At 36.3% G+C, this 24,962-nt stretch overlaps 1 protein-coding gene across 2 annotated transcripts in view; it reads left to right on the plus strand.

Annotated features, from left to right (window-relative positions):
* PRIM2 (DNA primase subunit 2) overlaps positions 1-21,466 on the plus strand; it is a 379,634-nt gene extending 358,168 nt beyond the window's left edge. The window contains exon 14 of one of the 2 annotated variants that reach the window (XM_074237283.1): positions 19,298-21,464. In XM_074237283.1, the coding sequence (XP_074093384.1) occupies positions 19,298-19,519 (222 nt within the window). In that variant the 3' untranslated portion in view covers positions 19,520-21,464. Of the gene's footprint in view, positions 1-19,297 lie in introns of both variants that reach the window. The other variant, XM_074237284.1, reaches the window with a different exon arrangement.
* Positions 21,467-24,962: the final 3,496 nt, after the last annotated feature.

Genomic DNA, 24,962 nt, shown 5'->3' on the forward strand with positions numbered 1-24,962 from the left:
CCCAGGAAATTTTTCTAGACTGTAAGTGATGAGTAAGTATTGATTCTTCCTGAATAGTTTCATACACCAGTGAAATCACAGGTCTAATTCAGCAAAAAGCAATAACTACAAATTCTTTTTACAATTTCTTTCTACTTGTTTGGTCTTCACTTTTCTGTGAAGTAATATTTTTTCTACGGTGGTATAACTATTAGACATCTTAATAAAATTAAATATTTTTATTGATGAATACATTAAACATTTTATTCTTAGTATTTAGAGTGGTTTTATGATTATTTTTAATCTTCTAAAATGCTTTTTATAAATTGTATAACTATATTTTAAAAGTTTATTTTAATTATTCCTGAAAATATTAAAGAAGTAATCAGTGATAGAATTTCATTATCTTTATTAGAACAAAAATCAGTCAATCAATAAACATTTCTTAAACACCTATGATATGCCAGGCACTCCTCAATGATACCAAATTCAAACAACAAATGGGTATTGTCAATGTCAATTTATTTTAGCCTTATTCTCCAAAATGCTCTCATTCTCTTCCTTTGTTTATTGAATTTGAGAGTTGTAATTTCTTCTGCATTTTTAATTCTTTTGAAACTTTTAAGTAGAACTCCATATATCTGAAACTAAGTTATTTTCCCTCGTTATTTCAAAATTAACTGGCAGATAATAAATGATGATGAAGATGATGAGTAAGTCGAAAAATATATTTATTTCATAATGAAAATAATTATTTCACCTCCCTATAATTCTCAGAGGTAAAAGCTTAAGATTCATAAGAAGAAGGCCTTTCTTAAAAATAGTGAAGAATGAGTTGATGGGGATTCTGTGGCTTAAATCCCTATATATCTATAGTGAGTTTCAAATAGTGAAACTTTGGGTTCCAAAAAACTGAAATAATTTTGTTTAGCCCTAAATAACAAAAACGATTAAGAGAAATTGTGTATGTTTGGGGAGGTGGAGTGGAGAATAAAGGTGGCAGTGTGCCTCTTTGCTGTACTTTACCATTATATGTGAAGACATGTACATTCTTGACATATATGAGAATTTAATGGGTCTTTTATGATATCCTTGTAGATAAGATAAAGAAATATGGTAGATCCTTACACCTCTCGTCAGGAAGACTTGAATTAAAATCTGGCTTCAGTCACCAGCTCTGTGACAAATTCATTTAACCTCCATCTCAGTTTCCTCAGCTGTAAAATGGACATATTAATAGCACCTGTCTGCCAAGATTAGAATGAAGATCAAATGATATATTTGTGAAGTACATGGTGCTTAATTAGGAATAAATAAAAAGGCCTGCCCTTGAATTAAAAAAAAAAACCCAGCAAAACAAACCTCAAGTTGCTTAAGTCTAGGTTACAAAGGTGCTCAACACTCCTATCAGAACCATGCACCCTCTTGCCCATGGATCTTGATGGATGAATTTTTTTCTTCTCTTGCTTAAAAATCAAGCCTCCCTATCACTCAAAGAGCTTGATTGTATTGCAAACTCAACATGAGTTAATGATGTGATATGGCTGTCCTTCCCCCATGTCTTATTAGGGGACATTAATAGAAGTAGACCTATTTTAAAGGAAGTAATAGTTTTATTAAAATTGTGCTGTACAAACTACACTTAGACTTTTGTGTAGTACTTAGTACCATGTTTTACTAGGGGCACTGACAAATTGAAGTATTTTTAGAAGAGAATGAATAATAATGCTAAGTCTGGAAGTCATATCATATAAGTAATAGAGTATATAATATAAAGAATTATTGGTTTAGAAAGAGAAAGCTTGGGTACAAGATCACTGTCTTTAAATATTTGAAGGTTGTCATTTGGAAGAGAGAATAGACTATATGACTCCTGAACAATTAGATCAGGGGACGGAGCCAAGATGGCGACAGGAGAAGAATCTCTCATAGGTGCTCTCTCTCAAAACTCATAAAATAAGAACTCTAACTAAATTGTCAAGAGACAGAACCCACAGAGGGATCCAGTGAAGCAGTTCTCCAGCCCAAGGTAACCTGGAAGGCTCCGCTCCATGGGGTAAAGGGGCGGCTGCCAGAGTTAAGGAACTTTAGCCTCCCAGAGGCAGCCCCAGGGCACTGGGAGCCACAGCTCATGGCAGCGGGGATAGTTTCCTGATCTACACCCCAGGGAGCACTGGGCACAACTTGGAAGATCAGTGGGGGCCCTCTGCCAGAGCAAGCGTGTGAAGCCAGCTATTGAAGCCAGCCCTCAGGGCACTCAGCCAGCAGCCCAGATCCAGGAACCGGAAGCAGGCAGAGCCAGTAAGCAGGAGCCCCCAGGCTTGAGTGCTGAGCCTAGGTAGGGGAGTGGAGAGAGAGAGACTTCTGAGGTCTGTCCTCTGTACCTGGAACAGGACTCTGGGACTCTGACCACATTCAGATCCTGATCACAGTCTATACCCCCCCCATAGAACAACAGGACCCCCAACCATGTCAGCCCTGGGGCAGAGCGGTGCTTTTGTGATCGTTCATAGACCAGGATGGAAGACAGAGCCTTACAAACTGAGATCGTTTTGGGGAGGGGGTCCCAATAATACTCAAAAGCTCAGGAAGCACCCCAAGACCAGATACAGGCTGGGGAAATGAGTAAACAGAGAAAAAAGAGGAACACCATTGAGAAATGCACTGTATATGACTCCAAGAAGGATCAAAATACTCAATCTGCAGATGAGGAAGTCCAAGCTCCTGCATCTAAAGACTCCAAGAAAAACAGAAATTGAGCTCAGACTATGACAGAGCTCAAAAAAGATTTTGAAAATCAAGTGAGGGAGATAGAAGAAAAATTGGGGAAAGAAATGAAAGAGATGGAGGACAAACATGAAAAAGAAATCAGCAGCTTAGTCAAGACGATCCAAAAAAATGCTGAAGAAAATAACATGTTAAAAACCAGCATAAGTCAACAGTATAAAACAGTTCAAAAAGTTATTGAGGAGAAGAATGCTTTAAAACGCAGAATTGGCTAGATGGAAAAAAAAAGATAAGAAAGCTCTCTGAGGAAAACAAATGCTTCAGATCTAGAATGGAGCTGAAGGAAGTTGCTGACTTTACAAGAAGTCAGGGCACAATAATTCTAAACCAAAAGAATGAAAAATTAGAAGAAATGTGAAACATCTCATTGAAAAAACAACTGATCTGGAAAACAGATTCAGGAAAGATAATTTAAAAATTATTGGGATACCTGAAAGTCATGATCAGGAAAAGAGCCTTGACATCATTTTTAAAGAATGCCTACAGGAAAATTGCCCAGATATCCTAGAAGCAGAGGGCAAAATAGAAATTGAGAGAATCCACTGATCTCCCCCTGGAAACCTAGAAAAAACAACCCTCAGGAATATTATAGCCAAGTTCCAGAACTCCCAAGTCAAAGAGAAAATATTACAAGTAGCCAGAAGGACACATTTCAAATATCTTGGGGCTGCAGTCGGGATCACACAGGACTTAGCAGCAACTACATTAAAGGCTCATGGAGCTTGGAATATAATATTCCGGAAGGCAAAAGAGCTCAGAATGCAGTGGAGAATCAACTCCCCAGCAAAACTGAACATCCTCTTCCAGGGAAAAAGATGGACTTTCAGTAAACCAGGGGAATTTAAAATATTCCTGTTAAAATGGCCAGAGCTGAACAGAACATTTGATCTTCAAATACATGACTCAGGTGAAGCATAGAGAGTAGAGGAGAAGAGTAAAATATGAGGGACTTAATGATGATGAACTACATGTATTCCTTCATAGAAAAATGATACTGATAATACTCATAAGAAACTTCTCATGTAATAGAGAAGGTAGAAGGAGCTTTTATAGATGAAGCACAGGAGAGCTGAATTTGAAGATATAATATTTTGTAAAAATGGAATCAATGGCTAAAAGGGAAGTGTAATGGGAGTAAGAGAAAGGAGAGATGGAATAGGCTAAGATATTTCATATAATAAGATTATTTTTTATTACAATGAGCTATTGCAATGATATTGAAGGGGGGAAGGCGAAGGAGAATGAGGGAATCTTCACTCATTAGAGGTGGCTCGGAGTGGGAACAACATATATACTCAATGGGGATAGGCATCTAGAGTAAGAAGGAGAGAAGGGGGACAGGGGGAAGGGGGGACGTGAGTGGTGAAGGAGAGGGTAGACCATGGGGGAGAGTGGTTAGATAGTTTTTACTTCTTGCATGGAGCTGGGATTGGGTGGCCTGTCCAGGACCACAGGGCCAGGTGGTTGCTAAGCCTTAGGAGTGGTATGTGGGCTCGGGCCCTCTTGGCCCCAGGGCCAGTGATCAGTTTCCTGCACCACTCAGCTACCATACAGCACATTTAAGAAGGACAGAGTGAAAGGAGAGAGAAAATATAGTGTATGGTAGTGGGGAAGTACAAATGGAAGGAGTTGTGATCAGCAATGGCAACAGTGGAAAAATATGAAAGTAGCTTTTGTGATGGACTTATTCTAAAGAATGTGTTTGGAGTAGCTAGGTGGCCACAGTGGATAGAGCACTGGCCCTGGAGTCAGGAGTACCTGAATTCAAACCCAGCCTCAAACACTTAATAATTACCTAGCTGTGTGGCCTTGAGCAAGCCACTTAACCCCATTGCCTTGCAAAAAAACCCTAAAAAATAAAAAAAGAATGTGATCCACCAGTGATAGAGCCGGTAATGTTGAAACACAGTCTGAAACACATTTATCATCATCATCATCATCATCATCATCATCATCCTTTGATTTTTATTTTGGGGTTTGTTTTTTTTTTGCAGGGCAGTGGGGTTGGGGTGGCTTGCCCAGGGTTGCACAGCTGGGTGATTGTTGGGTGTCTGGGGCCAGATTTGGGCTCGGGTGTTCCTGGCTCCAGGGCCAGTGCTCCGTCCACTGTGCCACCTAGCTACTACTACTACTATTATTATTATTATTATTATTATTATTTTAATTCTAATTTTTTCCTCTTTCCTTTAATGCTCATGAGGGTCTATATTTTGGGGGGGATGGGGTATTATGTTTACTCTTAAACAATAGTATTTTAGTAATGTATTAAAAAATCTGCATAAAAATAAATATATTTTTTAAAAATAAAAAGGAAACAATTAGATGGAGCAAAATTTTTGAGATTTCCATGTAATATGTAAAAGGACTTCTTAAGAATTAATGCTGTCTATAAATACCCTACCTCAAAAAATAGTTTTTGTTTCATCTTCCAAAAAAGACTAGAATACAGTCTGACAGGAAAAGGAACAGAGAATAGTATCTACTGTACTTAATGATCTTTAAGGTTCTTTCTAACTGACATTCCTTGATTTTGTGAACATTTTCTTTTCATGACAGAGATGGCCCTAAAAAAAACATAGCTGCTTTTTATACGTTCATCCACTTAACAAAATGAAGGTTGATATATAATTTAAGAGCTGGAAGAAACCTTATTAACCTTACTGAAACCCAATATCCCCATTTTACCGATGAAGAAACTGAGATTTAGAGAAATTTAAGTGACTGACCCAAAATTATTCAACCAATTTCGTGGCAGTATAGACATACATCCAAATAAAAAAGAACTTTTGCAATTTACACTTTAGATGTCATTATAGACAGTTATTGTCTCTCCTATAGAACAAATTGCAACATTGCTATGTTGTAGGGAAACCTGGGATCATGGACCCAACAGAGAGTTACTTAGATATAAATAAGTTTGATAAACCCTCCAGCTTGTAAACCATATAAGTCTCTGTAGGAAAGTCATTTACAAATTTAATTAGTGTTATGATAATTTGATTCCACTTTGTTAAAAATGTGTAGTTCTCTCTTTTTATCAGAATAGTTGATTCTTGCTGAATCTTGCTCATACTAGGGAATTTCAACATACATATTGATCGTCTCTCCAGTATCAACCATACAGTTCGTCAGCATCTATGAACACCTCCTCTATCCTTCTTTAGCTATACACAAAGACAGTCATACTCTTGATCTTAATATATATATATGTAAGATATATAATCTTGATGTCCAGAGATTCTGAAATACCCTGACTATTGGTTTTTGCTTTTTCACCTTTCCGTCTTCTTCTCTTATATACTCTTCATCCACAACTGTGACCTCCATTTATTTGAATTGTCCTCTCAATTCTCTCCTAGACTGCTGTCTTCTCTGCTCCCCATCTTGACTCCTTGGTGAAGCAATTTAACTCTATGTTGTCTCTTCTCCCTAACCAGCACAACCCCAAAATCCCCTTTACTTCTTCTTCCATCCCTGCACTATATTTCTTTTTCCCTTTGTAGATAAACTCCTTGAAAAAGTCATCTATAATTGGTGCCTCCACTTGCTCTCTTAACCTCTTAAAAGTTTGATTTTAAGATCCTATCATTTCACTGAAATTGTTCTCTCTCAAATTATTAATTATCTTAGATCCTGAATCAAATGGCCTTTTCTCAGTCTTTCTCCTTGAAACTGTCTTCTCTCTAGGTTTTCAGGACACCACTCTCCCCTTATTTCCTTCCTACCTGATCATTCCTCTGTCTAATTTATTGTGTCATCCTTCAGATCACACTTTCTAACTGTAGGGTTCCATCCTGTGCCCTCTTCTCTTCTTCTTCCATACTATTTCACTTGATTTGAGTTGATCTCATCAACTCCCATGGATTTAATTACCATCTCGTAAGACAATTCCTTATCTGATCTCCAATCTGGCATCTTTGTCTTTCAGACATCTTGAAATGGAGATCCAGTGGACACAAATAAATTTAATATGTCCCAAAACAGAACTCATTAGCTTTCTTCCTAAATTGGTTGACCTCCTACCTTCCCTATTAAAGTCAACATCATCAAATCCCTCAAGCCTGCAATTTATGAATCATCCTGGATTCCTCATTATCTTTCTTCTTCAATATTCAAGTTGTTGCCAAGACTTACCAAATTAATCTTTGCAATACATTCTGACAATACCCCTTTCTCTCCTGTGACCACCCTAGTACAGGCCCTCATCACCTCATACTTTGATTATGGCATCAGCCTATTGTTGAAGCTGCCTGCTTCAAATCTTTGCCCACTCCAGTCCATTCTCCCATCAACCTCTCAAGTGATTTTCCTAAGATACAGATTTGATCATGTTGCCCTTCTACTCAATAAACTCCAGTAGCTTTTTGTTACTTCTGGGAGCAAAAGCACATCTCTCTGGTGGTCAAAATTCTTTAGAACCTTAGCCCCTCCTGTGTTTCTGATCTTCTTACTCTTTACTCTGCAACACACATGCTCTTCAATCCAGAAACATTGGCCTCCTTCTTAACTGTTCTACAAACAAGACACTCCCTATTTCAGCTCTGGGCATTTTTCCTGGCTAACTCCCATACCTAGAATGCTCTCCTTCCTCCACTCAGATTGCTGACTTCTCTGGCTTCCTTTAAGTATAAACTACAATCCCATCTTCCACAGTTAACCATCCATAGCCCCTATTTAGTATTTCCTATTTTACCTGTATATAACTGCTTTGTTTTTATATTTGTTTGCTTGTTGTCTTCTTTATTGGACTGTGAGCTTCTTGAGGAGAGAGAGAGAGAGAGAGACTGTCTTTTATCTTTTTTTTTTGTATCCCCAGCATTTAATCACAATGTCTAGAACATGATTGTTTCATTTTTTTTAGGTGTTTTTTTTTTGCAAGGCAGTGGGGTTAAGTGGCTTGCCCAAGGCCACACAGCTAGGTAAATTAAGTGTCTGAGGCCAGATTTGAACTCAGGTACTCCAGACTCCAGGGCCTGTGCTCTACCCACTGTGCCACCTAGCCACCCCACATGATTGTTTATTAATAAATGTTTATTGATTGATTGATTGACTTATACTTTCATGAATTCCCAGAGGTCATCTAGTCCAACCCATTATTAATTGATAAGGAAACTGAGGCTCAGAAGTAAACTGAGTAAGTAAACTAATAAAGGTCACATCAATAGTGACCAACTGAACCAGATCTGAATCCAAGTTTTCTGGCTCAAAACCCTTTCTACTGTAACTTGCTGTCTTGGATAATGGAAAGTATTTTAAATTGTTGGTAAATTTAATTTAGATTATTCTTTCAGTAAATTTTTACTTCGGGTCAGCCTATTTGAATTTAAACAGTTTCTGTTCTCAGCAATCTCATAGGCAGATAACATGTAAACAAATATGTGCAAGCAAACTATATAAATATAAATTGGAAATAATCAACAGAGGAAGGGCACTAGAAATTAAGGAAGATCATTAAAGGTTTGCTGTAGAAGATGACTTTGGCTATGTATAAATTGACATTTTAATATAGAGATTACTCAACACATAAGTGTGTTAGAATGTCCTATAGGAATAGAACCAGTAGCTGGGCAATTAACGACAACTGGAATAAGACTGATCCCAAATATACCCTTTTTTGAAATGGCCAATTTTTACTGAAGACTGTAATATGCATCTAAATATCTGAAATTCAGCTAACCTCTTAGGCACATTTCATCATTTGGGCTTTTTTGGGGGGTTGGGGGATCTTTTTTCAGTGACTTCTCATTTGATCTTCATGTGTTAAACTGGCAAAAGTATTATATATACACACACTTTTCTTTCCTCTCTTTTTTCCCTTCCAATGCCTTGACCAGCAATATTAACAAATGATTATTCTTGTTTTCTTAATTTAGCAGTTTACTTTCTGAAATTATACATCCTGTGTCAGTTATTTTTTTCATTGATTGGATAACCCTATTTTGTAAAAGTAGTGATTACTCTTCCATGATGTTGTCAAAAGAGTAACTCAGTATCCAATGCAATGACCATCTAAAAATTTGCTTCTGCCTAAACACCTTTATAATCTGTTGAGTCATTAAATTACCTAATTAATAAATCCAGACCCTAATATCCACTATTTGGAAATGTTATTATGGCAACCACCAAACCAGGCAGAGCAAACATTTTGCATTTGCATTCTCTATGACATGAAATAATTTTGTTTCATGACTTTTCTCTTGTTGACCATGAATTTAGAACCAGTTTTTGAAATCCCTTATGCACATATACAAAATATGTGATCATGAAGACTACCTTTGTTTTGTTTTTGATACCATATGAGTCTGCTCTTCTGGTAGTCACTGGTTGAGTTCCACAGAAACAAAATTTTAGGTAACAAGAATTTATGAGCAACACTAATTTAGGTTCCAAAAGCATGCAATGTTGCTTGTGGTCAACACAGAACAATGTTATATGGAGTTTATGTTTTGGCAAAATAGCCAGTTATATTTATTTGTCAAAAAATAGCATTGGTTAGGGATAGCTTTTGGGGGTATGAATACAATATATTTTTTCATCTTGATTTTCATTAAGAATGGGTAACATTAACTATATAGTCTTTTCTCTACAGTCATGGAATAAATATATCATGATGGAAAAGGGCAATAGGAATTGAGCCTATGATTTTATTGGTATGGGGAATTCCATGATGAAGAAAGTCCCTCTACCAATGCATGTACTTTACATTGGCATTTTCATTTAATTTTATATTCTTAGGGGTATGTCAGGGGCTATGTGAACTTAAATGACTTGCCCGTAGTTACATATCCAGTGTATGCCAGAGTCAGGCCTGGAATCCAAGTCTTCCTACCTTCAAAGTCAACTCTCTATCTGCTATAGTATGCTGTCTTTCATTGGGTCATCTTTTAATTGTATTCATATGTATGTATATATGTATGTATGCAGTATTCATTCTACAAATGTTTTATTAAAATCTTACTATTCTAAGCAAAGCAAGAGCATACATATATATATATATATACACACATGCAATCTATCTATGTATATATATGTGTGTGTGTGTGTGTGTGTGTGTGTGTGTGTGTGTGTGTACAAAATAAAAGCTTACACACAAAAGTTTCTCCAGTTCTTCATTACAGGTAAATTTAAACCATTTAGTTTCATAAATATTGTATTTTAAAAATTAAAATCTAACCTCAAGCTGTGTCCCTCGTAGGACTTTATAGATCTCAGTCTAAGATATGTCCTTAGAAATCATCTAGTCAACCCTCTGAATCTAACGAAACTAAGACCCTGCCTTCCCCCCCCAAAACCCCAATGATGAAATGTGCCTAAGAAGTTAGCTGAATTTCAGACATTTAGATGTGTATTACAGTCTTCAGTAAAAACTGACCATTTCAAAAATGGGTGTGTTTAGGATCAGCCTTATTTGATTTGCCAGAGGTCACACAGATAGTAAGTGATCAAGCTAGGATTTGATTTAAGTTCAGTTCTTTCTTACACCAATATTATTGCATGTGATAATAGAAAAATGTTGCAGGTTTTCAGGGTTTTTTTTTTAATCTTATCTTAGTTTTAAAAAAAAGTTAAAAAGATATGTTTAAGTCTTCCCTCAAAGATGGATATGAATATTTAAATTAAAATTTTTCTACTTGTAAATATCCATCTGTCCACAATAGATTTTTAGATGTATTCCTCTTAGTGTTTTCTTAGGTTATTGTAGTTTTCAAAGAAAAATTGCCTTTACTTTCTTAATTATTTGCAATCCTTCCCCCTCACCAATAACCCTAAATTTGTTTTTCAAGGGCTCTGTGATCAAATCTCCCTTCAATAGAAGTTTCAAAAATGAACTGCAGTTAATTGATACCATTTGCTGCAGCCCTATGATAGTTCCATATGGCTTATTTTGTAATACCAGCTGCCTCATTATCAGCTGTCATTGCAAAATCTCTTGATTAAAACCCAAAGATCCCATAGGTACAACAGAATTACTTCCATTCCTTCAAAAACCACATTTGCCACGGCAGAAATATGAGACCTGTGTTTGTGTGAAGGTCATCTTGTGCAAAATATGTTGATCCCAAGCAAACGTTGGCAAGATAATCACTTGGTAGATGAAATAAACTAGCCTGTCGAAAGCTTATTTGGTTGTGTACTGAGGGAATAGTATTTTAAATTTTTTTTCTGTTTTGGAGTATTTATTACTTGTTTGCTTGCTACAAATGGAAATGAAAGCTGAGAGCTGGAATTGTTATTTTAATTTTAGTCCAATATAATTATAGTATATACCTTGACTTACCAGAACATTCAGAAATAAATTATTCTGGATAGCTGAATTTTCAGGACAGCTGAGGATTTATCTCTTTTAAGAATCAAGCTTTAGAAAATTATTTTAAGCATTTTGAATGGAAATCTTCCTAAAATGTATTATGTCTTTCCTCACCCTTTCAAAATAATGTAACCTTTTCTTGTTGATTCAACATGAGTTACTTAAAAAAAATTCAGCACTGATTAAGCTTCTTCTATGTGCTAGTCTTTGGAGAGTACAAAGACAAAAATAAAATTGCTTCTTTCTTGAAGAGGCAGCAGGGCAATGTTCAGCAGGTCCCAAACTTTCTCAGTCTATGACTTTCTTAGTTTCTCAGGTATTTGTTCATGGTGCCCCTTGGCCAAAAGAAATGTTTGACAATTCAGTTTGATATGTCCAAAAAAGAACTAAGCATTTATCTCCTAACAACTTAGTAAACATTTGAAAAAATAACAGACATAAATTGAAGGAATCAATTATTTCTTTGCTAATTAACCACAGTTGCTTTCTTTTAAATATGTATGTCTATTGGACACAACATAACAAATCTTGGAATCAGACTAGACAAGCCACCCTAACTTCCACATTGGTTTCACATGGTACTAGCTTTTTATCACAGCAACTGAAGAAAATCCACCTTCTCAAAGACAAGATGCCATTGCAAACAAGAAAGTTCAATAGCTAATTGGCATAGTTGAAGATACATTCACATGCAGTGACATCACAACATGATTTAATGCTGAAACTGAACTTCCTTGAACTGGTAGTTTGTATGGTGTCTAAGAGATGTCATGTGTTGGTGAGTTTCCCTTGAAAATTTCAAATATCTAAAATATCTCCCAGTGAGATTTTTGTTGCACTCAGAGACTTTATTGTTCTGAAGAAGATAGTTTTAGAAACATGAGTATGGTAGATAGAACTGGCCTTGGAAGCAGGAAGACCAGGATTCACATCTCTTCTTTGACACATGCTGACTATATAATGCTTGTTAAATCATTTTACCTCTCAGTGGACTCTGCAGAATGTACCACCTTGCATTGATAGATCCCTCTTTCCTCACTGATAGATTCTCTTTGGGATATCTATACTGGTGCAGTCACTGGTTGAGTTCTTATCCATATTCTTGCCCTCAGAGAACTTACAGTCTCCTTCAGTGGTATCAAACCACCTAGAAATGGAGGCCAGTAATACATGCATAAAGATCTCTGTGGATTTAGTTTTAAAATATAAAGTTGCCTATAATTTATTTTATTATTATTTACTTTGTTGAATATTTCCCAATTACATTTTCATCTGGTTCAGACATACTCTGGAGTACCATGGGCTACATGTAGCCTGCAAGCCACATATTTGACATTTCTGGTCTACTTGATGATTCAGAACATCATTTTTGTGCTTGCTGTTATCTCTATAAAAGGTTATTAATAGCGGAGCTGAGATGGCAGTGTGAAGGTTAGAATTCCTGGAAACTTGGTCCCTCAAAACTCCAAAAGCCATCAAATTACGACTCTAGCCAAAATTTAGAGAGGCAGAATCCAGAGAAAGACTGAGTGATACAATTTCCCAATCCAAGATAATTAGAAATATTGCAGGAAAGGTCTGTTTCACCAGGACCAGGGATTGGAAAAAGCCTCTGCAAATGCAATCATAGTACAGCACAGCCTGGCTGAGTGCCTAGATCCCTGGGGTCTGGGGGTGCCTGGACCTGTGCCCAGGAATCACCTGGAACAACTTGAAAGGCAGTGAGAGAACTCTGCCACACCAGAGAGAGTACAGAGCGAGCACCAGCCTCAGAACAACCCTGCAGTGAGAACCTGCAGCAGGAATCAGGGAAACTAGCCTGTACTTCCAGAGCACCGTCCACAGACAGTAAGGGGGTCGGGGGAGACTGCAGAGGTCTCTCTGCTCTCCCTGGAACAGAGCTGTTTGCCCACACCCAAATCCAGGTTGCAATCTGAGTTGCCATACCACCATAGCCAAGCAGGGACCCTCCTCATAGCTACAGGGTAGAGGGGAAGGCCTGTGGTCATCCACATACCAAAGCACAGGCAGGAGAGCAGAGCCTCTCATAAAACCTTGGAGGAATTAAGGTCCCTGTGGGATGTCTCAACCCCCCCCCCCCCAAAAAAAAAAGCCTTTTGAAGTGCAGTAAATTAGTCATAGGCTGAAGAAATGAGCAAACAAAAGAAAAAGAAGAATCTGACCATAGAAAATTACTTTGGTCCCATGGAAGATTCAAAAGATGACAGAATCAAAGCTTCTGTATCCAAAACCTCCAAGAGAAATAGAAAATGGGCTCAGGTTATGGATGAGCTCAAAAAAGTCTTTAAAAAGCAATTAAGGGAGGTAGAGGAAAAATTGGGAGAGAAATGAGAGCAATGCAGATAAATCATGAAAACCAAATCAGCAGCTTGGTAAAAGAAATACAAAAATACTGAAGAAAATAGTATGTTAAAAACCATTTTAGGCTAAATGGTAAAAGCAACACAAAAGGCAAATGAGGAGAAGAATGCCTTTAAAAGCAGAATTGACCAGCTGGAAAAGGAGACAAAAAAGCTTTCTGAAGAAAATAACTCCTTCAAATGCAGAATGGAACTAAAGGAAATTGATGACTTTGTGAGAAATCAGGAGGAAATAGAACTTCCAAAAAAGCCAAAAATTAGAAGAAAATGTGAAATATCTTATTGGGAAAAATAACTGGCCTTGAAAACAGATCTAGGAGAAATAATTTAAAATTTTTTGGGCTACCTGAAAGTCACGACTAGGAAAAGAGCCCAGACTTCATTTTTCAAGATATATAATACAGCAAAATTGCCCAGAGATCCTAGAAGCAGAGGGTAAAATAGAAATTGAAGGAATTCACCAAATCACCTCCTGGAAGAGCTCCCAAAAGAAGAACTTCCAGGAATATTATAGCCAAACTCCAAAGTACTAAAAACTGCCAGAAACAAACAATTCAACTACTGTGGCTCAACTACCTTCAGGATTACACAGGATCTGGCAGTGTAGACATTAAGGGCTTGTGGGGCTTGGAATATGATATTCTGGAAGGCAAAAGATCTCGGTTTACAACCAAGAATCAACTATCCAGCAAAATTGAACATCCTCTTTCAGGGGAAAAGATAGATTTTCAGTGAAACAAGGATTTCAAACTTTCCTATTGAAACAACCAGAGTTGAACAAAAAGTTTGATCTCCCAAGTACAGGACTCAGGTGAACCATAGAGAGGGCAGGCAAAAAGGACTAACTATGAGGAACTTACTGATGTTGAACTGTTTGTATTCCTGCATGGGAAGAAGATATTGGTAATTCATATGAACTTTCTCATTTATAAGAACAGTTAGAAGGAGCCTATATAGACAAAGCACAGAAAGGTGTTGAATATAATGGTATAATATTGTAAAAATATGGAGTCAGTGGGTGATAAAGCAAAGTACTGGTAGGAAGAGGAAGGAGAGGAAGAAGGGGCTGAGATATTTCACATAAGAGTCAAGAAAAAGCTTTTACAGTGGAGTGTAATGGGAGAAGGTGAGGGGGCATGAGTAAGCCTTCATTCCCATCAGAAATGGCCCAGAGATGAAATAGTATACACAGTTAATAGGGTATAGAAATCTATGTTACCCTAAAGAAAAATAATTAGGGGGAATGGGAGGAGGGAAGGGGAGAATAGGTGATAGAAGAGAGAGAAGATTTGGGGAGCATTCAGATACAACACACTTTTGAACAGGGACAGGGTGAAAGGAGAGAGAGAGAGAATAGAATAGATAAAATTGGGAAGAAATAGAGTGGAATGAAATCCAATTAGTAATAGGAACTGTGGAAAAAATGTTGTAACAACTTCTTTGGTGAAGTCATGATAAAGAAGGCAACTGATCCCAGAGACAGAGCCATTGGAATCTGAACACAGACTGAAGTACATTTTTTTTCTCTCTCACTATTCTTGAGGTTTCTCATCTTTTTTGGTGGGGGAGGTTTATGTTTACTTTCACAACAAGATTATTGTAATAATATAAAATAAATAAGCCAAAAAAATAAAGATCATAAATGAAAAAAGTTATTAATATATACAGGAATTTTAGCCTTGATACTAAATTGCCCTAGATTGCTATGTATGCATTTAGTTCTGTCTTTCCTCCATAATTTTTATGACTTTTTTTATTTTCCAATTAATTTTTGTGACTTCCCACCACTGTCAATGTGCATGACTGTAGCATCCTTAACCCCATTTGCGGTTGCCAAATGCCTCACCTGTACACAATATAAGATAGGAGGGCTAATAATGCTCTGAAAAATTTCAAGAGAAGGAAAAGACTTCTTTGTGATCAAGGAAAGCTTCATGGAGTAGGGCATCTGCTGGGGTTCCATTCTATCCGATTGCATATAAGCTTCTTGAAAGTAAGGATTGTTTTTTACTTCATCATTATATCTCCAGGATCCAATACTAGTGTCTTCCACATAGAAAGCACTTGAGAGATTCCTGGGGGTGGATTGATTTCTAATGAAATATAAACAAAGATATCCCAAAACTTTTAATTTACTTGAATTTGGATAAAATCTTTTAAGTCAAACTATTAATATTGGAATGGCAATAAAACATTTAGTAAATGTGTGATATTCTCAGTACTCATACTTAAATTAGACTTATTTGATCCTCAACAACCCTATAAGGTAGGGGTGGGGAATCTTTTTTTCTGCCAAGGGCCATTTGGATATTTAGAATATCATTTGTGGTCTATATTTGGTCAAACATTAAATTAATTTGCCCTTAAAAAGCTCTAGATTTATTGAATTTTGATTCCCTGCCTGTGGTGACCTTGGTAACACCAAACTAATACTTCCCAAGGGCAAAAAAGACTAAGAAGCAGGACCAGAGCCTAGATCTTCTGAAGTTCAGTATTCTTTTTGTATCATGAAATTCTTCTTTTCCAAATGGAAGAAATTGGGGTACCTTCCAGTTGTTTGTATTGGAACCTCCACCTGTCAATTATTTGGAAGTCATGCCTGTCAGTCATCTGACATATATTTCATTCCTCCACTGTGTTAAGTTCTGTGGACACAAAGAAAAGCAAAAGCTGTTTTTGTCATAAGAAACTTAGATTTTAATGGAAAGTAAATGTGTAAATGATTAGGGACATGCATGTACACAGCAAAGTAAGGAAGGTGCTCCCAGTATAGATGCGGTTGAGGATGGGAAAGTACAGCCTCCTGCAGAAGTAGAGAGGAATTGAGTCTGGGTGGAAGAGGACATGAAGAAACAGTATTCCAGCTCAAAGAAATCTATTTAGTCTGTACACACGTATTTATTAGACCATTTCTGTGTGCCAAGCACACTGTTGAGGATCTAGGGGCAGTGTGTTATCCCCCCCCCAAAAAAAAAGAATAGTCTTGGCTGTCAAAGAGTCTGCATTCTTATGTGGAAGACAACATGCAAATATTTAGGTATAGCCAAGCTATTTATGAAAGTAATCTGAAAGGGAAAGCATTAGCAGAGTTGGCAGGTGGGGAAGAAAGAGGAAGGGGGGGGGCAGAGAAAACCTCCTACAGAAAGCGTTGCATCTTGAAAAAATAGAGAAATCAAAGGCAGAAGTTTGGGGGCAGAGCATTCCAAGCATGAGGGACAGCCAGTGAAAAAAAGGAGGGGGGGGAACTGTCTTAATCAGAAAGGGAAAGTAAAATGTTATAACTGGATCATAAGGTGTGTTATAAGCAGAATGGAAAGGTAGGAAGGGACCAAGTTATGAAGAGCTTAAAATGTCAAATAGAAGAGTTTATATTTGGTCCTGGAGATAATAGGGGGGCCTCTTAAGTCCAGAGAATATGTGGATGACATGGTCAGGCCTGTAAAATTGCCTCTGACAGCAGAATGGAAGATGATTTAGAGTGGGGAAATAACTGAGGCGGGAAGTCCAGTTAGAAGTCCAGTAGTAGTCAAAAATGAGAAAATGATGAGGGCTGTACCAGAGCTGTGGCTGTATGAATGGAAAGGAGACAAAAAGATAAAAAAGACAAAATTTAGCAGAGGATTAGATACATGGAAGGAGGATGATACTAACATGGTAGACCTAGGTAACTGGGAGAATGACAGTGTCTTCAATAGTAATATGGAAGCTGATTTAGAAAAAACTAATAAGTTCTGTTTTAGACATGTTGAGTTTGAGATGTTCACATAGTCTCTAATTCAAGGTGTCCCAAGAGTTGCTAATATATAAGTATATAAAAAGTTAGATGAAAAAAAGTTGCTGATACTGCCAGTGTTCATGAATCTTGTATCAATAGGTTATAGAAACTTCAGGGGGACATTTAGAAATTTCATGGCAAAGTAGCAGCTGAAATTCTGCTATAATAGTTCTAAGTAATAACTAGTAAGAAGACTCATTCTTTACCAAACTAATCTGCTGTACCATGATATAATTACTCAGAAATTATTCCATACTTTTTGGTAGAAGAATGGTTGAATCATTGGATGCTTAGGTAAGTACTGTTACAAGGGAGGCTTTATCTTTATTGATCCTTCATAGAATTAATCAAGCCCATATGAATAAATTCTAGTATATAATTCATTAATTTCAAGAATTTAATATCCTAAAGTGAGCCCAAAACCATGACTAAAAATTAACTTTATTGGACTTAATTAGCTAGGTGAAGAAAGGAATATTAGCAATAATAATAATATTCAATTAACTGACAGGTCCTTTGGGATATTCTCTGTCTGCTTCAAAGTTTGAATTAGAGGAAGTGGATTTGCTACAACAGTCTTAAGAAAGGATTGTTTCTCATATAAACAATTCTACAATAGAATTCACTTAAAGTAATAAAGCTCTAGATTTTTAAGGACTGCATATAGTTTATTATAATTGACCTCACTAATAGGAATTTTATTTAGAATAGTATAAATAACATTTAAGTATTATTAATAGGAATAATAGTGTTTATATAGTGCTTTAAGATTTGGAAAGTAATTTAGGAATATAACATTTTATCCTTATTATGAGCATAGGAAATAGGTGCCCTTATTAATTCCATTTTATAGATGAAGAAACTGAAACAGACAATTAAGTGACTTGCCAAGCTAGTAAATATCTGATTTAAATTCATATTTATGAAATCTGACAAAAATTTATTCTTTTTTCAGAAGTTTGGCATTAAGTAAAAATCATTGGCATGATTATCTTGAACCATATTGAGATTTACAAAAATGACTTAAAAGGTGATAACTAGAGATAGCACAAAATAGTTATGCTCAATTGCATAGGTTGCTTTGTAAGAATTTGGAATCACCTAAAAGGAAGTATTGCTTGCCAACCTTAAAAATAAAGAGTGAGTAGTGTTCCACAGTCAGTGACTAGTGTAAAAATGTTGCTTTTTCTTCACACCACTCCACTGGATTCATATTATTTCTTTAATACAGTTTTATAAGATGCTGTTTATCTTCATAAGAAATTAAGAAAATTATTTGAAAAAGATATGGAAAGACTTCTGTGAACTGATGTAGGGTGAAGTGAATAGAAATAGCAATTTATACTATAGCACCAATATTATAAAATTGAACAATTTGGAGAATATGAATTCCTTCTTCAAATTTATGAAGAATATACTGAGCAGAACCTTTTGTGCAGTAACAACAAAAGTGTAAAGATGGATAACTTTGAAAGATTTGAGAATTATCATGACCATTCTTGATTTCAGATGACTGATGATGAAGCAGACTTTCAAGTACAGAGAGATGATGAATTTTGGGTACAGAATGAGATGAAGATAGATTTTTTTTCTTGGATACCCTTTGGGGTATCCAATGCAAATTTGTTAAAATAAACTTGTTTTCTTTTTTTTCAGTAGGGAAGTTGGGCAGGAGAGAAAAGAAATTTTTTTTATATTTTTTTAATAGAGAGGTAGAAGGGTGTTACAAATGAGAAATAGTGTATGAACTTTCCGATGAGGTTACTGTATTTTTAATTTTAATGGTTTTACTTTGTTTCAAGAGAACTGACATGAAGCATAAGTGCTCTGTAAAAGTTTATGATATGAAAAAATCATAATATAATCATAAAACTAGAAGTGGAAAAATGAAAAATAGATAAATAAGATGGTGGGGAAATCCTATTGCATTCACCCTTACTGAATATATCCTGGCAAAGTGACATAGTGTGGTTCTAATACTATCCTGACTTTAGTGAAAACCAAGTTGGTTTTGGGGGCTCTGTTTCTGTTAGCTCATGAACACTATGTTTCCTTTTGCCTTTACAGGTTGAAGATGGTATGTTTTCTTTGAATCATCCTAATCAGTACTTTTTGGAGAGCCAGAAGCTTCTCAGTGGTGGTCGAGAAGTCAGGAAGGAGCCTAGCCAGTCAGAAGTTCCTCCGGCCAAGCAGAGTATTCAGAAAACTGCTAATTCAGCATCCTCTCAATCTTTAGATTCTACACTGGAAATGGATATGGAGGGGTTGGAGGGTTACTTCAGTGAATAATACTTGACTGTCTCCCTTCTTCCTTAGCTTTTAGTTCTTCTTTCTAGGTTTTTAACAGATTTCCCCTTCCTAACCTAATTAATAACGAGAGTCATTTTCCAGTATATACACACACAATTATTTCATTCATAATATAACAAAAGTAGTATATTTTCACTCTTAGTTTAACCTATTGCTTTGCCACTCCTTTTTCTCTCTAGCATCCTAATGAAAAATAAATATGAAATGAAAATGGAACTGTGTTCGTGTATGAAAGGGTAAAAGGAAATATTGAAAGAAATAAATTCCATAACAAATTGGAGATTGCCACATTTTTTTTTAAAAAATGATATATTTCAGGAGTTCCCAACATGCTTCTAGATAACAGATGCCAAAAAAAAGAGGGGGTAGAAATCATCAGAGAACTGTGGACCAGTCGACAAAACTATTTTTCATCTGGACAGTACCCCCTCTCTTTGAATTTTTCCATGTAAAAAAGAAATGCCTTGCTGAATAGATTGTCTTTTTTTTTTTTAGTAGCTATGATTGGCAGCAAAATCTCTCAAGTGTACCATAAATCTGTGACTTGTAAATGAATGGATAAAGGGAAACAAAGAAAGACCTTGTGTTATAATCTGGTTTAGTTTTCATTTTCATTCCAAGGCCTCATTACCTAAAGTAATTAAACTTACCAACATTAATTTTCAGTTTATTCTTTGATAGGCTTGCTGAGAATCCAGAGCGGGTAAAGGGGGGGAATATGAGGGAGGCTTGCATGAGTTAATTTCATCTTCTGTCCTTTAAAATTCAGTAGTATAGTGCTTTCTGATTCCATTGACAATTGAGAAAAGTCAGGAAAGTTTGGTGACTTACATGGTTTCCTGGAATCATAAACTTCCTGGAATTTGGTATAGTATCATGAAAAGAATATGAGATTTCAGATGTCTATGTTTAGAATTGGAGGAAACCATTGAGGTCCAACTCCTGTCCCCCACCCTCCATTTTTATTCTAAGCCCCAGAGAAGTGAAATGATTTATGGGATCCTAGATCTAGGGGTAGTGGGGACCTCAGTGGCCACCTTGTCTAGGGATTTTCCTAAAGCACAGGCACATTTACTTCCCTACTCAATAAATTCCAGTGGCTCCCTTTTACCTTTAGGATTAAGGATTTAGGATTTCAAAGGATTTCAAAGCCCTTCATAACTTAACCCCTTTCTACCTTATCAGACTTCCTGTATCTTGCAGGCCTCTTTCATATCCAAAGCAACCTAAAATCTCAATTCTGGGCATTTTCTCTGGCTGTTTTCTTTCTCTGAAGCATTCTTCCTCCTTAGTTTGACTTATTGATTGACTTCTTTAGTTTCCTTTAAGTCTCAGTTAAAATACTTTAACAGGAATTCTTTCCTACCCTCTCTTAATTCTAGTGCTTTCTCTTTGTTAACTATTTCCTCCTATTTAGCCTGTTTATAATTTTCTTCATGTACATTTGTTTTTGCCACTCATTAAATTGTAAGTTACTCGAAGGCAGGGAATGTCTTCTGCCTTGTTTTGTTTTTTGTTTTCCCCCATATTTCTTAGGCCAGTCTCTCATGTACCAGTGTCCAAAGGGATTAATCTATCTAGGTTTCACTTTCCTTCCCTCCTTGGAGTCAGAAAGAGCTGAATTCTAATATTATCTCAGTTCTTAGCCTCACTTTCTTCATCTGTAAAATAGTATTAATATTATCTCCCATATCACAGGATTGTTGTGAGATATATGACAATATGTAAGATATTTTGCAAACATTAAAGCCATATATAAATGCTAGCCATGATGATGGCAAATTATGTTGTTGTTCAATCATTTTCAGTCTTGCCCGATTCTTTGTGAACCCATTTGAGGTTTTCTTGACAAAGATACTGGAGTAGTTGCTATTCCCTTGTCCAGCTCATCTTAACATATGAGGAGAATGAGGCAGCTAGTAAATGTTTGAGGTCTCATTCGAAATCAGGTCTTCCTTTCTCCTGGAAAGTGGAAATAGTTTCTGCCCTCAAGGAGCTTACATTCTACTAGGGTAATACATTATATTCACAGATAAGTTTCTGTTATGATTGAAAAAAAAGGAAATAAGAAGAATATCCTTCTTGCCCCAATTCATTATGGCATCTTTTGGGGGAGGTTGTTTCATAGCTGACAACATTTAAGAGACCCTCCCTTTTCTACTGTTCCATATTTTAACCTTCACTTTTTTTCCCTCCTTTCAAAATCATACAGTTCCTTCCTGACTTACCTGTTTTGAAGGTTCTTTAGTCATCAAAAGAAGGGAGGAATTGCAGTCTGTTGTACATTCAACCCTCTTCTTAGGATATTTCATGTCTTGGTAGAGTATTGATTTTAAACTGTGAGCCCCTAGAGTCGGAATCATATTTCTCACAGATCTTAGACCTTGTGTTGGTGTTCACAAATAAGGCAAGTTAAAATATTTCATTGTTAGTAGTATTATATACTCAGTTGTTTTGTAAAAATCTGAGCTCCTGTTACTTATGTACGTAGAGGAGATTACTGAAAAAAACTCAAGAAACATTGATTAGTGGATATAGGAATGGGGGGTATCAGAAGGTAGAAACTAATGCCCTTCTATTGCTATTTGAGCTGGCAAAGACAATTTATTTTTTATGCTTCGAGGATCTTGACAATTTTTGTTTTCCTAGTGAGCTGCCCTGTTTGAATTGGATGGTGTAAGAACCCCAAAGAAAACTTAAGAAAAAGAAACTTTTTTTCAAACAGTAGTGAAAGAAAAAGAATATGAGTCTTCCACATCTTTTAACTTTCTGTGCTTTTGTAACCTCTTCAAGGGGGGAATGTTGGGTGTGATGATTGAGAAAAACTAGAGAAAACCTAGGTAGAAGCACTAACATTGTTAGTGCAGACTTATTATATTGACTTTTATCTTCCTAGTTCATTTTCTCCCTCTTCCTAAAAAAAAAAACTTAATTGCAATCTGCATAAAAGAACACTGGTGAGCTTTTAAGTAAACTTTTAAGACTACTTACAATATTGTAGATTCATAAAAAAAGAAATGGTTAAAGATTTTAAATGAGATGGGGATATGTACAAAGCAAAGGAGAGATCTTTAATTCATATAGAATTTTTAAGAAGCCTAGGGATTTCTTCTCTGTCTAAAAGCACACAGGGTGTTTTGCTTGTTACAGTCTGCTGTCTTACTGATACTCAGTGACTTTGCAAGCAAACTTCTGTTATTTCTTGAAAAGAAGAAAAGCAAACTTCTGGGATTTCAACTTGAAAGGCGAGATGAGACAACTCTAAAGTTCCAGATTTGGTGAGAGTGTACTGTTTGCAAATTTAATCAAGGTCTTCCGCAGGCATCAGCTTGGCATTAAATTTAAGTGCCCATTAAAGGGAGAATTTGACAGCAGCTCAGAATGCAAGGCTTAATCTGAGGACATCTTTACAGCTAGGAGGGGGGAAAAGTTGCAAAGCCTCAAACCGCTGTAGTAATTAGTGCCATTTGCCAGCCTTCCTTCCTAATTCAGGGGAAGGGAGATGGAGGATAAGGGGATAGAGTCTAAATGTGGAGGAAAGGAAGTGGAGTCTAGTGGATATGGGTTATATCCTTCAGACTCTAGCTGTGTGACCCTTAGCAAAAATCACCTAAGCTCTCAGACCCTATTTCCTTATCTGTGAAATGGGGTTGATAATAATTGTATCTACCTCACCAAGTGCTTATAAAACTCCTTTGAGATGGTGTGCATAAAGGACTTTGCAACACTTAGAACAATTTATAAATGTTAATTAATATTAGTATTGGAAGTTTATTCAGTAAACCCTGTGAGAATTGAGTTTATCTGGCTTTCATATGGGAAAAGCCATAAGTAGATCTCAATTAAAGAGGGAAACTGATACTGAACACTTTTAACATTGGTGTGGTGGATAGGACACTGATCTTGCAGTCAGGAAGATCTGGATCCAAATTCTGCAGATACTTACAAGCTGTGTGACCTTAGGCAAGTCATTCATCCTTTTGGCCTTCAGTTTCCTCATCTGTTAAATAAGGACATTAGACCCAAAATGATCTCTAAGATCCTTTCTATGATCTATGGCCCTTTGATTTCTCTCAGCATAGCATAAATAATGAACCAGTCAGTTTGAAGAAACTAGATGTTGGTGTGACTTCAAGCTTCATGTGGGCCTTTCAAGTAGATGTCATTTGGTTATGGGGATGTGAACAGGAAGGATCTCCAGGTAATACTCTATATTCTAAAAAGTATGCTATTTAGATCAATATGATGACCAGTCAACTTCAGAGAACTGATTAGGAAAACTATCCTCCCTCCACAAAAAAAAAAAAAGGTAGTGGGCTACAGTTGCTGAATAAAGCATCTGAGGTCAAAAGTGGTCTGTGTCTTTTGTTTTACTTTATTGCACTTTGTTACAAGGAGGGTTCTACATGAGGAAATAATGAGAAATGACAGCAATGGTTTTTGGGTTTTTTTAAATTCCCTTTGTGATCCAGTTCACTTTTGACAAGCAATCTGTGGCTGCAGTCTAAGGTTTCCCATTGTAATTGGTTTTCTAGACAATTAGCCTTGTGACTCTATGGAAATCTTATGTCCCATAGGAAATTATCTCGCTTCTCCATCAGACCCTGCCAAAAATGATAGTCTCCTCCTATTGGATTGGTTCCCCCTCATACAAGTTGTTTTTATTCATTCCTCCATGGTTTTATTTTTTCTGAAAATGATCACTGCAAAACCTTGGTAAAGGCTAAAGAATATGTAGGGCCATAAAGCCCTAGCATTTCCCGTGGGTCTACAATTGCAGAACTGTTTTTGAATGTTGATGACAAGGTACTGAAACAAGACCTCTAATAAATGCATGAAAGATTTTTCCAATTCAGTTCAATATTTCTAGGTGTTTGTTTGCCAATAATAGGACCATGAAGTTTCTTTAGGAAGCCATTTGTTTTCTGCTTTTGCACTGTAAGCATAGAAACAAAATAAATTTAACAGATGCTACATTTAATTTAAGACAGAGCACAAGTATTGGTTTTCTCTTTGAATGTTGTAAGAAAACTAATAGTGTCACAAAAAATGGTCCAGGCCTTACCACTCACTTTAGCTTTTAACAATGAAAACCAAATTTCTTCAATGACTATATGAAGGTCATTGAGATTGGGAGTATAATAGAATTTAAGATTTATTAGGCCTACATAGCATGGAAGCACTGTAGAGATTATCAGATTGCCTTCTGTGGGGGGAGAGGAAGAAGAAATGGAGGGTAGGGTAAAATTGTAAAATTCAAAACTTTACAAAATATAATAAGAAGTAGAAACTACTATTGTATATAATTGGAAAACAAAATATATAATAAAAAGGAAATATAATTTTAAACCTAAAAAAAAGAGATTTATTAGAAGTGAGAGGACCTTAAAAAGAAAGTCCCTGCCCTCCAGAAGCTTACATT

Source organism: Macrotis lagotis, chromosome 5 (assembly GCF_037893015.1).
Source record: "Macrotis lagotis isolate mMagLag1 chromosome 5, bilby.v1.9.chrom.fasta, whole genome shotgun sequence".
NCBI classification, from domain to species: Eukaryota; Metazoa; Chordata; class Mammalia; order Peramelemorphia; family Peramelidae; genus Macrotis; species Macrotis lagotis.